The 15,332-nt window shown below is 43.8% G+C and overlaps 1 protein-coding gene and 1 pseudogene across 5 annotated transcripts in view; both read right to left on the bottom strand.

Annotated features, from left to right (window-relative positions):
• Nucleotides 1-15,332, bottom strand: part of Fam222b (family with sequence similarity 222 member B) — an 88,158-nt gene that overhangs the window by 11,628 nt on the left and 61,198 nt on the right. For 3 of the 5 annotated variants that reach the window (XM_004664625.2, XM_004664626.2, XM_045158716.1), the window contains exon 2: nt 4,472-4,593. In XM_004664625.2, coding sequence (XP_004664682.1) covers nt 4,472-4,553 — 82 coding nt within the window. In that variant the 5' untranslated portion in view covers nt 4,554-4,593. Of the gene's footprint in view, nt 1-4,471; nt 4,595-15,332 lie in introns of those variants that run through there. The other 2 variants (XM_045158717.1, XM_004664627.3) reach the window with 1 other exon arrangement.
• Nucleotides 13,320-14,773, bottom strand: LOC123463423 (annotated as a pseudogene).

Genomic DNA, 15,332 nt, shown 5'->3' with positions numbered 1-15,332 from the left:
AACAACTTTTCTACACAGAATTTCTAAAATTAAGAGACTCAAGCCAGGCATGGTGGTGCACACCCTTAATCCCAGCACTCAGGAGGCAGAGGTAGGAGGATGGCCTTGAGTTCACCATAAGACTACATAATGAATTCCAGGTCAGCCTGGGCTAGTGCAAAACCCCAACTCAAAAAAACAAAACAAAACAAAAGAAAACAAAAAGACTCAATGGAAAAACACTGTGTAAACATGAACTGGCTGGCTGTTGATAGGTATTCAAGGACGACAGGTTTGGCTGAGTGTGCCCTGTCAGGACAAAGCAAATTAATTAAGGAAGGAGCAAATGCAGGACCTTGGCCTTAAGGCTGGGAGTTGACTATCCAGAGATAGAGAAAAGAGAGAGGGAGAGAATAGGCATGTCAGGGCTTTCTACCACTGCAAATGCCCATTCTCTCATCTCTCTATATCTCATCTATCTCTCTCTGCTTGTCTGGGCTAGAGTGAGACCCTGCCTCAAAAATAAATAAATAAATAAAACAAACCCCCACAAAACAGAAAAACAAAAAGAGAGGAAAGAGGAGGGAGGCGGGGCTAGGATTGTTGAGGAATAAATAAAAGCATGGTTAAATACACACTCACCTATAGTTCCAGCTACCTGGCAGATCCCAGGAGTTTGAACCATTTTGGATAACATACTGAGGCCAAGTCTCGCCAAAGAAAACAAGCAAGAACATATGGGGGAAAACCCATAATATAGTTCCTAGCACTCAAAAAGTCACTGGATTAATTTGCAACTTCTACTCCCTTCCACTAGGGGTCACACATATCTCTAAGGAAGTAAAAGGTGTTTAGAATATTTACCTTGGCCTCCTGAATGCTGAGACAAAAGGTGTGTACCACCATGCTATGCTAACTTTATTTTTACAATTACTAGGTAGGGTCACTTTAGGCCAAGACTGACCTAAAAATCACTCTGTAGCTGCAGACTGGCTTGGAACTCATAGCAATCTTCCTACCTCAGCCTCCCAAATACTAAGAATTAAAGGTGTGAGCTACCATGTCTGGCTTAAATATATGAATTTATTTATCTGTGACTGGAGAGAAGTAGCAATAAGAGAAATATAGATAGATAGATAGATAGATAGATAGATAGGTAGGTAGGTAGGTAGGTAGATAGATAGATAGATAGACAGACAGATAGACAGACAGACAGACAGAGAGAGAGAGAGAGAGAGAGAGAATGGGCATGCTAGGGCCTCCTGCCACTGCAAATGAAATGCAGATGCATGCATCATTTTGTGCACCTATTACATGGGTAATGGAGAATCAAACCCAGGCCATCAGACTTTGCAAACAAGTACCTTTAATCACTCAGCCAGCCATTTGTCTAGCCCTTTCAAACTTTTTTTTTTTTGGGGGGGGAGTGTGTTTTGAAGGTAGGGTTTCACTCTACTACCAGGTTGACCTGGAATTCACTATGTAGTCTTACAGTGGCCTCAAAGTCGGTGATTCTCCTACCTCTGCTTCCCAAGTGCTAGGATTAAAGACTTAAAACTGTGAGCCACTATGCATACTCTAGGGTCTCCAGCCACTGCAAATGAACTCCAGATGCATGTGCCCTTTTATGTACCTGGCTTTACATAGGTACTGGGAAATGGAACCTGGGTTGTTAGGTTTTGCTGATAAGCACCTTAACTGCTGAGCTATCCCTACAGCCCCAACCTTTAAAAAAAAAAAAATTTTGTTTATTTTTATTTATTTATTTGAGAGTGACAGGGGGAGAGAGAGAGGGAGGGAGGGAGGAAGAGAATGGGTGCACCAGGGCCTCCAGATGCATGCGCCCCCTTGTGCATCTGCCTAACGTGGGTCCTGGGGAATCAAGCCTAAAACCAGGGTCCTTAGGCTTCACAGGCAAGTGCTTAACCACCAAGCCATCTCTCCAGCCCCCCACCTTTTTTAATGAGAGAAAATTGGCATGCCAGGGCCTCTAACCACTGCAATTGAACTCCAGATGCATGGGCCAACTTGTGTGCAAGCCTGACCTTATACATCTGGCTTATGTGGGTTTTGGGGGAGTTGAACCTGAGTCCTTCAGCTTCACAGGCAAGCGTCTTTTACTTTTGACATAGGCTTTCACTTGTCTTGAGCTTGTGATCCTGTCTTAGTCTTTGAAATAGCTAGGGTTCAGGCCTCTTTCACCACACCCATTAAAGCTAGATCTTTGTTTTGTTTTCTGAGGTAGGGTCTCACTTTAGCCTAGGTTGACCTGGAATTCACTATGTAGTCTCAGAGTGGCTTCGAACTCATGGCAGTCCTCCTACCTCTGCCTTCCAAGTGTTGGGATTAAAGGCATGTGCTACCATGCCTAAAGCTAAATTTTTTCTTTGGTTTATTTTTACTTATTTATTTGGGAGCAACAAACAGAGGGGGGGGGGGCATACCAGGGCCTCTAGCCATTGCAAACGAACTCCAGATGCATGCCACCTTGTGCACCTGGCTTACATAGGTCCTGGGGAATGGAACCTTGATCTGGGGTCCTCGGGCTTCACAGGCAAGCACTTAAACGCTATCTCTCCAGCCCTATTTCTATTCTTTTATTTACTTGCTTTTTGAGGTAGGATCTCACTCTAGCCCAGGTTAACCTAGAATTCACTATGTAGTCTCAGAATGGCCTTGGACTCTTATTAGTGATTCTCCTATCTCTGCCTCCTGAGTGCTGGAATTAAAGGAGTGCACCACCATGCCTAGCTGGTTTAGATCATTTTAAAAAATATATTTTATGTATTTGAGAAAGAGAGAGAGAATGAGCATGCCAGGGCCTCTAGCCACTGCAACTGAACTCCAGATGCATGTGTCACTTTGTGCATCTGGCTTACATGGGACCTGGGGAATCAAACCGCGATCCTTCAGCTTTGCAGGCAAACACCTTGACTGCTAAACTATCTCTCCAGCCTGGATTTAGATAATTTTTAACTGCAGATGATCTACCTCACAGAGTAGAAGTTAGCAAAACATCCATTGTCTACATCTACCCACTGTGTGTTTTTGTAGAAAGTTTCAAAGGAACAAAACTGTACTCATTTGTTTACTTTTTGAATACGGCTACCTTTGCCCTACAATAGCACAACTAAGTAGATATAACAGATCTCTTGTGGTTCACACAGCTCAAAATTTCCACTATCTGGCACTTACAGAAAAAGTTTGCTAATAGCTGTCATAAGGACATAGGTAGTACAGAAGTACTCTATACTATTAAAGGAAAAATGTCACTGCCTCATTAATTTCCCCCTTTTCCTCTGAAAAGGTTTATTGCAAAACCAGGGCTGTTTTGTGTTATGATGTGTGTGAGTGCGTGCATGTACAAGGCAGAGGACCATATCTGATGTGGGTCCTTGCCATCCTCCATGTTTCAGGCAGGGACTTGTCAGCTACTGCACTGCTTTCACCAGGCCAGCCAGCCCACAGGCTTCCAGGTCACTCTCCTGTAGCTGCCTCTCTTCTTGATGTAGGGGGCTAGGATTACAGATGCTTGTGCAAAAGCATTGGCTTTACAGAGGTTCTGGGAAAGAACTCAGCTACTTACACTTGCACAGCAAGCACTTTATCTACTAAGCCAGTTCCTCAGCTCAGGTTATTTTTATTCAAGGTAGGTTCTTACTCTAACCCAGACTGACCTGGAGTTCAATATGTAGTTTCAAGTTAGCCTCAAACTTAGTGTTCTTCCTATCCCTGCCTCCCGAGTGCTGAGAGTAAAAGCTTGCACCACCACACCACCCAGCAGGGCTGTTTTTTTATACTTAGATACTATACATATAGTAATGATCCAGGAAAAGAATATTTTCCTTACGTATCATGTGGTTCAGTGATAGAAGACATGAACTATAATGTTCCAATTTCATCCAATTAAGACGGGAATCTAACAGCCAGTTCAAAAGCTCAATTTAAAGAGAACTATATTGGCAGGCAAATGCCCACAGGGTCTGAGCAAGCTACCTCCCAACCCTTTTGATGGTAAAAGGTTATTTACTCGCTGTGAATTGAAGTCATGCTAGTTCAGACAGCAGACAGCAAAGCCAAAGAGAACTGTCTAGTTCCATAGTAGAGTAGGAAGAGTTCATAACACCATCATCAGTGGAGTATGAGTTTTCATTCAGTTCCTCGTGGGGTTCAGAGTAAAACCCCTTTTTGAAAAAGAAATATATCCTATAAATCTTGTAGCTTTGTTGCTAACAGAAAGCTACCAGTAACAATTTAAGAAAATACACTCTGGGGAACTGTAGTATTTGAAAGGACTTTTGATCGCAAAAGTATCTCACAATTTTTACAAAAAGGACCTTTGTAGCTGCTTTCCTGCAATCTTTTGCTGGTAAGTACCTCAAAGGTACCAGTATTATAGGTTAACACACCCCAGTTTTCCTCTAGGATTGCCCCAATATAGGGACAAAACAAAGAATCTTATGACCTTCCCCTGGAAATTCGGATTACTTACATTTCTGAAGTCCAGTGTTCATCTGCGTGTGAGAAAGAAGCTTAAAGGACAGGTCACCTGGCCCTGGTAGACAGGCTAGCATGGCAGACCAGCATCAACACAACAAGGTGCAGTGGCTCACACTGTAATGAACAACAACAAAAAACAAAAAAACCATGGAACACAAGAAAGATACCAGGAACAGGCTATATGAGCAGCATGTCAGTTGAAAATATATCCATATCTTTTATCTATAGCAAAAAATTTACTACTAGCAAAAATTATATTCAAGGGCTGGAGAGATGGCTTAGTGATTAAAGTGTTTGCCTGCGAAGCCAAACAATCCCAGCTTAATTCTCCAGGACCCACGTGAGCCAGATGCACACAGAGGTCCAGATTTTATTTGAGTGGCTGGAGGCCCTGGCATGGCCAATCTCTGTCTCTCTCTTTCTCTCAAATAAATAAATAAAACATATTAAAAAATAATATGCTAGTCAGCGACCAATAAAAATTGGGAAATATTTATATATACAACTGGAAAATACTGACACAAGTATAAGACTTCAGTATTCCTAAAGCACATGGTCTTTGCAGGGCTCGTCTGTCCCACTGGAGTCATGACTGTCGGGGGAGTCAGGCATTTCTAGAGGAAGTGCAGTATATGATTTTTTTTTTTTTAATTTATTTGAGAGCGACAGTCTGAGAGAAAGAGGCAAATAGATAAATAGAGAATGGGCATGCCAGGGTCTCTAGCCACTGCAAAGGAACTCCAGACGCATGCACCCCTGTGCATCTGGCTAACGTGGGTCTTGGGAAATCAAGCCTTGAACCGGGGTCCTTAGGCTTGACAGGCAAGCACTTAACTGCCAAGCCATCTCTCCAGCCCCAGTATATGACCTTCAAAGACACTCAGTCTGATTTTTGAAAATTATATTTGCAAGGAAAGAGAATATGGGTGTGCCTGGGCCACTGCAAACAAGCTCCAGATACAGAGATGTGCATCTGGCTTTACGTGGGTAGTGGAGAACGGAACCTTGGCTGGCAGGCTCTAAAAGCAAGAATCTAGTAGTAATTGGAACTCACTTTTTTGCTTTTCAAGGCATGGTCTCACTCTAGCCCAGGCTGACCTGGAACTCACCCTGTAGCCCCAGACTGGTCTAGAACTCAAGGTGATCCTCCTACCTAAGTCTCCAAGTGCTGAGATTAAAGGTGCACACAACTATGCATCCAGCTGGGATTTTGTTTTTGTTTTTGTTTTTTAAAGTAGGGTCTCAACTCCAGCCCAGGTTGACCCGGAATTTACTATGTAATCTCATGGTGGCCCCCAACTCATGGTGATCCTCCTACCTCTGCCTCCCGAGTGCTGGGATTAAAGGTGTGTACCACCATGTCTGGTGCGCATGCGCTCTCTCACCTCCCCCATATATATTTTTTGGCTTTTCAAGGTAGGGTCTCACTCTAGGTCAGGCTGACCTAGAATTCACTGTGTAATTTTTGGGTGGCCTTGAACTCATGGCAATTCCTTCCCCCTACCTTTCCCTCCCCAGTGCTGGGATTAAAGACGTGTGCTACCATACCTGGCTATTTTTATTATTGTGATAATTAGCAAAGAGAGAGAGAATGGGTGCAAAAAGGCCTCCTCCAGGTGCACATGCCACTTTGTACACCTGGCTTTAATAGGTACTGGAGAATCAAACGCAGATCACCAGGCGTTGAAAGCAAGCACCTTAAACTGCTGAGCCATCTCTTCAGGCCCCATTTTTATTTATTTATTTTGTTTTTTCAAGGTAGGGTCTCACCCTTTAATCCCCCACTGGGTGCTAGCATTGCAAGGCATTAAAAGAAAAGTATCATTTGGCCCAGCATGGTGGCACATGCCTTTAATCCCAGCACTCAGGAGGCAGAGGTAGGAGAATCACTGTGAGTTCAAGGCCAACCTGAGACTACATAGTGAATTCCAGGTCAGCTGGGGCTAGCCGGTGATTCTACCAGGAAAAAAACAAAAGTATCATTAGGCTTCTCTTGGTTTAATCCCCCAATGAGTGAATATGAGTGCCAAGCAGGCTGCATTTGTTGCAGACAGCTAAGCCAGAACCTGCATATTTTCATTACATTGTATAATAGGCTTGGCTTTGAAAGTCCTATCAGTGCTGAATCATTATAACTGGAGCTGAATTACTCAGAAGGGTAGAATGACCTTTGAATTTAATCACATTCACAATCAAAAGCAAAGTTGTCAGACAGGATAGGATTTTGCTCATAAGTACTTGGGTTTGTGCCCAGAGCAAGACAATGATATCAAGAGACCAGGAAAAGCCTATAAAACATTTAAAAAAAAAAAGAAAGAAAGAAAGAAAAGAAAACTAGTACCAATCCTTTTCAAACTCTTCCTAAAAAATGTAAGACAATGTGTCAAATCTCATTTCAGGAGCTGGTGAAATGCTGTGGATGAAGTGCTTGCACACACACACCCCCCTACACCACGCATTAAAAAGTAGGAAGCAGAGCCGGGTGTGGTGGTGGCACATGCCTTTAATCCCAGCACTTGGGAGGCAGAGGTAGGAGGATCGCTGTGAGTTCTAGGCCACCCTGAGACTACATAGTGAATTCCAGGTCAGCCTGGGCTAGAGTGAGACCCTACCTCAAAAAATAAAAAAAAAATTAAAAAAAAGTAGGAAGCAGGCTGGAGAGATGGCTTAGCAGTTAAGGCGCATACCTGTGAAGCCTAAGGACCCAGGTTTGATTCTCCAGGTTCCACGTAAGCCAGATGCACATGGTGGTACATGCGTCTGGAGTTCATTTGCAGTGGCTAGAAGTCCTGCAACACCCATTGTCACACCCTCTGTCTCTAATACACAAATAAAAATAAAATCATTGAAAGCTGCACTGGAGAGAAGCGTTGGTGGTTAAGGCATGTGCCTGCAAAGCCAAAAGACCCTAAGTTCGATTCCCCAGGACCCACATAAGCCAGATGTGCAAGGTGGAACATGCATCTGCAGTTCATTTGCAGTGGCTGTATGACCTGGCATAACCATTCTCTCTCCCTCCCCTCGCAAATAAATAAATATTAAAATAATTTTTAAAAAAGTAGGAAGCTGCAGTAGGCTTCTGTTATCCTGGAGGGCAAGAAGGGATGCAAAGACAGAAGTTCCTGTAAACTCAAGAATGAACTAGAGGGCTGGAGAGATAGGTTAGCAGTTAAGGTGCTTGCCTGTGAAGTCTAAAAACTCATGTTCAATCCTCCAGGTCCCACGTAAAGCAGACATACAATGTGACACAAGCACGCAAGGTCACATGTGTGCAGAAGATGGCAAACATGTCTGGAGTTAGAATATAGTGGATGGAGGCCCTGGTGTGCCAATTCTCTCTCTCTGATAAAGAATAAAAATAAAGCTGGGCAAAGTGGCGCACGACTTTAATCCCAGCACTCGGGAGGCAGAGGTGGGAGGATTGCTGTGAGTCCAAGGCCACCCCGAGACTCCATAGTCAGGTCAGCCTGGGTTACAGTGAGACAATATCTTGCAAAACTAAAACCAATTATATATAAAATTAAAAATGAAAAAGTACAGGGCTGGAGAGATGGCTTAGCGGTTAAGTGCTCGCCTATGAAGCCTATGGACCCCGGTTCGAGGCTCGGTTCCCCAGGTCCCACGTTAGCCAGATGCACAAGGGGGTGCACACATCTGGAGTTCGTCTGCAGTGGCTGGAAGCCCTGGCGCGCCCATTCTCTCTCTCCCTCTATCTGTCTTTCTCTCTGTGTCTGTTGCTCTCAAATAATAAATAAAAAATGAACAAAAAATATTAAAAAAATAAATAAAAAATAAAAAAGTACAGTTCTTGGAACACAAGCTTGAGGCCTAAACTGAGATACCTTAACTGCTAAGCCATCTCTCCAGCCCCCCCCCCTTTTTTGGGTGTTTTGAGGTAGAGTCTGGCTTTAGCCCAGGCTTACCTGGAATTCCCTCTGTAGTCTCAAGAGTGGCCTCAAACACATGGCAATCAACCTACCTCTGCCTCCCAAGTACTAGGATTAAAGGTGTGTGCTACCACGCATGATGGTGATCATTGATAATGAGCATGTTTTCTGTTATCTGTTGTTCATTTGTCCTTTTTTTCCCCTGTTTTTATGTGTGTATGGGGGGATATATACACATGTAGGTTCTCTTGTGGCCTCAGGCACTTGCCTGTGAAGCCTAAGGACCCATGCTGGACTCCCCAGATCCCACTTAGCTAGATGCACAAAAGGGGAGGCAAGTGCAAGGTCACCCAGGTGGCACAAGTATCTGGAATTCAATTGCAGTGGTGGAGGCCCTGGTGCACTGATTCTTTCTCTCTCTTAAAAAAATTAAACCAAAAAATAAGAATAAATAATCATGAGGGAAATGCAAAAACAATGAAATATTGCTCATATCTTTGCTCGTTCTTTCTTTCTTTTTTTTTTTGCTCACATCTTTCAGAATGGCTATCAAAAAGATGAGGGGGAAAAAAGCACACACCATGGGAATACATGCCTGTAATCCCAGCATTTGGGAGGCAGATGTAGGAGGACTGCTATGAGCTCAAGGCCAGCCTGGGACTACAGAATGAGTTCCAGGTCAGCCTGGGCTAGAAGACCCTAACTTGGAAAGTAGTAACAAACAAGCAGGGCATGGTGGCTCATCCCTCTTGTAGCAGCTACCTTCTTTTCCTGGGACAAAACACCTGGCTACAAACAGTCTGTGAGAAGTAAGGTTTTATTTTGGCTTGCAGCTTAAAAAAAATTATTTGAGAAAAGAGGCAGACAGAGAGAGGATATTTGCACCAGGATTCTGAGGCAAGTACCTTAACTGCTAAGTCCTCTCTCCAGCCCTGGCTTGCAGCTTTAGGGCAAGTTTCATCATGGTAGAGAAAGTATACAGATCAAGCAGCCAAGAGACAGCATCTTGTCAAATCCATGGAAACACACACACACACACACTCAGTGAGCTGGCTCTGGATCCCCAGTAGGCTGGACTAATAAACCTCAAGGTCTACCTGCAGTGACACTCCATCACATGTCAAAGGCTCCACCAGATGCAGACTAAGTCTCAAACACTTGAGACTATAGGGGATATCTTACATACATATTAACACACACCTTTAATCCTAGCCTTGGTGCACTAAAGAAGAAAATGACTATGAGTTGGAGACCAACCTGAGCTAGTAAGCCAGGTGTGGTGGCGCACAGCTTTAATCCCAGCACTTGGGAGGCGGAGGCAAAAGTAGGAAGACTGCCAAGAGTTTCAGGCCACCTGAGACTACATAGTGAATTCCAAGTCAGCCTGGGCTAGAGGGAGACTCTACCTGAAAAAACCATTAAAAATAAATAAATGAGGGCTGGAGAGATGGCTTAGTGGTTAAGCGCTTGCCTGTGAAGCCTAAGAACCCCGGTTTGAAGCTCGGTTCCCCAGGTCCCACGTTAGCCAGATGCACAAGGGGGCGCACGTGTCTGGAGTTCGTTTGCAGAGGCTGGAAGCCCTGGCGCGCCCATTCTCTCTCTCCCTCTTTCTGTCTTTCTCTCTGTGTCTGTTTCTCTCAAATAAATAAATAAATAAAAATTAAAAAAAATAAAAAATAAAAATAAATAAATAAATGAAAAGAATGCCAGACATGGTGGTGCATGCCTTTAATCCCAGCACTTCGAAAGCAGAGGAAGAAGGACTGCCATGAGTTTGAGGCCACCCTGAGACACTACATAGGCTAGAGTGAGATCCTACCTCGGAAAATTTTAAAAAGTAAGGGTGGGCCAGGCCTGGTGGCATCTCCCTTTTTTTGAGACAAGGTCTTAATATGTAGCCCAGGTTGTCGTAGAACTTGCTATTTTCCTGCTTCAGCCCAAAACGCACTGTGATTATAGGCTGTTGTAGTTCCTTTGCGTTGCTGGGACAAAACATCCTACCAACTCAAAGCAGCTGATGGGAGGAAAGGGTTTACTTTGGCTTACAGTCTAGAGGGGAAGGAAGCTTCATGAGCAGAGGCCGGACAGCATGTGATAAAAGGAGAAAGACAGTGAGTTAACATGGGAGGCTGGACACTAATAAAACTCAAGACCCAACCCCAGCAACACACCACATCCAACAAGGTTCCATCTCCTAATCTGCCAACAGCTAGGGACCATGCACTCAAAATACTTAAGTTTATGGGGGACATATGATTCAAACCACCACACAGGTGTACATCATCATTCACGTGAAATTTAGAACAATCTTTTTAGTTTTGAAAGTTAAGCAGAGCAAAATTATTCACAGCTTAAGAGAAGGAAAGAAGGTAAGGCTCCTATAAAACAGGGGAGACAAACAGGAGTTTTTTTTTTTCCTGTTAATTTGAAATTTAAAAATTTATTTTTCAAATATTTATTTGAGAAAGAGATAAAGAGGCAAAGAGAGAACGGCACACCAGGGCCTCCTGACACTGCAAATGAACTCCAGAGGCATATGCCACTTTGTGCATCTGGCTTTACATGGGTACTGGGGAACTGAACACAGGCTGACAGGTCTTGGAAGTTAAGAGCCTTTCACCACTGAGCCATCTCCCCAGTCTCCTTCTGTCTGGCTAGGGAATTGAACCTGGGCCAGTAAGCTTTGCAAGCATGTGCCTATAACTGCTAAGCAATCTCTCCAGCCCAGCTGATTCCTTCTTTTTCTTTTCTACTCTCCTTTTCCTCTTTCTCTTCTACCTTCCCTCCCTGCTTCTCTCCTTTTGTCTCAAAACAAGCTAGTCTCAAACTTGCTTCCATTCTCCTGATCCTCCTGCCTCCACTTTCCAAAGGGCTGGGATTATAGGTATGCACCACCAAGCCCAGTTATGCAGTAATGGGGATCAAACCCAAAGCTATATGCATGTTAGGCAAGCACTCTACCAACTGAGTTACAACCCCAGACTCAATTCTTTTCTTTCAAAGAACATCTTACAGATAATGGTAGAACACAAGAGCTTATTACTCTTGGCTGGGGATGTGGCTCAGTGGCAAGTGTGCTCACCTGGCATGTAAATAGCACTGGGTCTGATCTCTGGCATTGCAAATATAACAACTCACACACACATTTTGCTGAGCTCAGTGGTGGATGTTTGTGATTGCTGCACTCGGGAGGCAGAACCAGAGGCAAGAAGGATCACCACAAGTCTGAGGCCAGTTTGACCTACCTCCAGAGTTATCAGCCAACCAGGGTTAACTAGTAGATCTTGTCAAAACATTTAAAAAGAACAAAAAAAAACAAAAAAACCCTACAGCTCTTTTATTTCTGGAACATGCCTGTATTTACTCAATGTCTTGTAATGTTTATGTAAAATTATCTCTGTGGATTTCCCTCACCAATTTAGCATCCTATGGTTTACCATGTTCTTTTTTTTGGTTTTTGTTTTTTCGAGGTGGGGTCTCACTCTAGCCCAGGCAACCCTGGGATTCACTATGGAGTCTCAGGATGGCCTTAAACTCATGGCAATCCTCCTACCTCTGCCTAAGTGCTGGTATTAAAGGTGTGCGTCACCACGCCGGGCTTTTCTTTGTATTTTTAGGTAGGGTCTCACTCTAGCCCAGGATGTAGTCACAGACTGGCCTCAAACTCCTCCTACCTCTGCCTGCCTGAGTGCTGGAATTAAAGGCATGACCCACCATGTCTGCCCCCTTTCTTTTTTTTTTCGAGGTAGGGTCTCACTCTAGCTCAGGCAGACCTGGAATTCACTATGTAGTCTCAGGGTAGCCTCGAACTCACGGCAATCCTCCTACCTCTGCCTCCCAAATGCTGGGATTAAAGGAGTGCGCCAACATGGCCGGACCACCCTTTTTAAAAAATGGATCATCATTGTTCTTTGAGTACTACTTCTCCTAATAAGATGTACTCTCTATAGTGAATATCAGCAATCCTGCTGAGGAGGGCCTTCAGTGGAATGGGGGCAAGGAGAGAAATGATGGTACTAACACAGTCCATACAAAATTGGGGGTGGGGTGTGGGTGGTGACACATGCTTTTAATACCAGCACTAGGTAGGCAGAGGTAGGACCATCACTGTAAGGTTGAGGCCACTTTGAGGCTATACAGTATTCCAGGTCAGTCTGGGCTACAAGGAAACTCTACCTCAAAAAGCAGGGGGAAAAAAAGAAGGCGGGGGGGGGGAGGGGGTTGAGGTGTTTGTTTGCAAAGCCTAAGGACTCATGTTCAATTCCCCAGTACCCACATAAAGCCAGATGCGCAAAGTGGTGCATGCATCTGGAGTTCATTTGTAGCAGCTAGAGGCCCTGGTGCATACATTCTCTGCCTCTCTTCTCTCTCTCTCTGCTTTGCAAATAAATTAAAAAATATGTACTCTGCTTCAGTCATTTCTCTAAGGATTCTTCATTTCTTTTCATGGAGAATATTTAAAAGCCAAAATATGAGTGAGCCTTATTGTGTTCATTGATAATGGATGGTGAGTAGTGACATTCATATTCTCTCTTTCCCTCTCCCTCTCTGTCTATCATGTGTGCGTGGAAATAGGGTCTCTTGTAGTCCAATTGGGCCTGCAACTCATTATAGGGTACAGGTATAGGATCAACCTTGAACCACTGCCTCTACCTCTCAAGGGCTGAGGTTACAAGCATTTTGCCTCAAGGCTCAGCAATAACCATATTAAATCAATATTTATATCACTCTGATATAATGAAATGCATCAATTTTCCTTAAAAGAAAAGACAAGACACTTGATTTTTTTTTTTTTGAGATAAGGCCTCTAGCTCAGGCTGACCTGGAGTTCACTATGTAGTCTCAGGGTGGCTTTGAACTCATGATGGTCTCTCCTACCTCTGCCTCCTGAGTGCCAGGATAAGGGCTTGCAGAACCACACCCAGCTTTTTCTTTTTCTTTCTTTTTTTTTTCCTTTAGAATTATTTTATTAAATCATAAATGTACAACAGCTTCTTAACTCTACACACACACTTAAAATTTTTAAAGGAAAAACGTTATGTCTTATTACACCATGATCCTGGCTAATAGCTTTTCAAAACTTTGAGAAAAATCTTAGAAAAGGTTTCACATGTCACCTGAAACTTACAAACTTAACATTATCAAAGAAGGAATGCTTCTACACTCTTACAAAGACCACTAGAAAGAAACAACAATTAAAAAGCTAAGAAACTGTCTCAAAGGCATTTTTTTTTACAATCCTTCCTCCACAGTAAGGTAATGTTATTAAATAATCCAATCCATTCACAAAATGGCTCTCTGCATTTGCTCTGGTGTCTTCTGTCATATCACTGCACATCTGTGCATGACTGAGATAAGAGTTTCCTTAACATTGTTATTTCGATAACCTGAAGCTGTTCTGTTACCTCTGGGCTCTCATCCTCTCCTGTTTATACAGTGAAGCCCATGGCAAGTAGGAAGAAGCTCAGTATCGGCTCCTCCCACCATAACCCCACTTCCTCCACGGCCTCCTGGACCACAGTTTCCTCCACCATACGGTCCCCCATGTTCCTGCTACCACCAAGGTTTCCACTCTTCACTGGACCATAGTTAGAAGGTTGCTGGTTATAATTTCCAAAATCATTGTAATTTCCACTTCCATAATTTCCTCCTCCACAGTTGTCATAACCACCTCCGTAGCCCCCACCTTGGTTGCCATATCCAGGTCCTCCACCACCATATCCTCCTCTTCCTCCTCCATAACCAGGGCTACCTCCAAAATTGCCACCTCCAGGTCTGCCTCCATATCCATTGTAGCCGTCCCCAAATCCACGTTTACTTCCATATCCATCTCCTCTTCCACTCCTAGAACTCTGGACTTCCTGCATTTCTTGTCTTGACAGTGCTTTTCTTACTTCTGCCTTATGACCATTAATGGTGTGGTATTTTTGCAATACAATTTTATCCACAGGATCATGGTCATCAAAGGTAACAAAGCCAAAGCCTCTTTTCTTTCCAGATTGCCTATCAGTAATTATTTCAATAGTATCAATTTTCCCATATTCTTTAAAGTAATCTCTAAGGTGATGCTCCTCGGTGTTTTCTTTAGTTCCGCCAACAAATAGCTTCTTCACAGTCACATGGGCTCCACGTTTTCCAGACTCCTCTCTGGCTACCGCGCGTTTTGGCTCAACTACTCTCCCATCAATTGAATGAGGCCTTGCAGCCATGGCAGCATCTACCTCAGCCATGGACGAGAACGTTACAAAACCAAATCCTCTTGACCTTTTGCTTGCAGGATCCCTCATTACCACACAGTCTGTGAGCTTTCCCCATTGCTCGTAGTAGTTTCTCAAACTTTCTTCAGTGGCTTCAAAGCTTAAGCCACCAATGAAGAGTTTACGGAACTGTTCCTTTTCTCTCTCCATCGAGGACTTAGTCGCTTCAGCCCGATTTCCCGCAGCCGAGCGACATGAGAAAGAACTCCGCGCACGGACACGATCCGGACTCGTCCTGACTCAGAGGCGACCAGCAGCAGCTGTCCCAACCACGCGCACCCGCCGAGGAGACCTGCACACAGCACTGGCGCAGCTGCTTCTCTTCTTTTTTTTTTTTTTTTTTTTTTAAAGCAGGGTCTGACTAAACTAGGATGGCCTCAAACTAAATAGCAATCCTATCTCAGCCTTCAAAGTGTTGGGATTAAAGGTGTGTGCAGTTACCTCTTCAGATTATGCAATGAAGACTATAATATGAGTCTTGTACTATTACTGATGAAAGCATAAATGTAAATTAAACACAGAGTCATCAGATAAATCCAAATTGAGGGAGCTTACAAAATAACTGTTCAACTACATCAAGATCATGAAGATCAAAAACCCAAAGAAGTACTCAGACCAGCCATCTTGGTGGCACACGCTTTTGATCCTGACACTAGGGAGGTAGAGGTAGGAGAAGCGCAGTGAGTTCAAGGCCAGCCTGAGACTACAG

This window comes from Jaculus jaculus, chromosome 9 (genome assembly GCF_020740685.1).
Source record: "Jaculus jaculus isolate mJacJac1 chromosome 9, mJacJac1.mat.Y.cur, whole genome shotgun sequence".
NCBI lineage: Eukaryota > Metazoa > Chordata > Mammalia > Rodentia > Dipodidae > Jaculus > Jaculus jaculus.
This window is presented reverse-complemented; position numbering and strand designations above follow the sequence as displayed.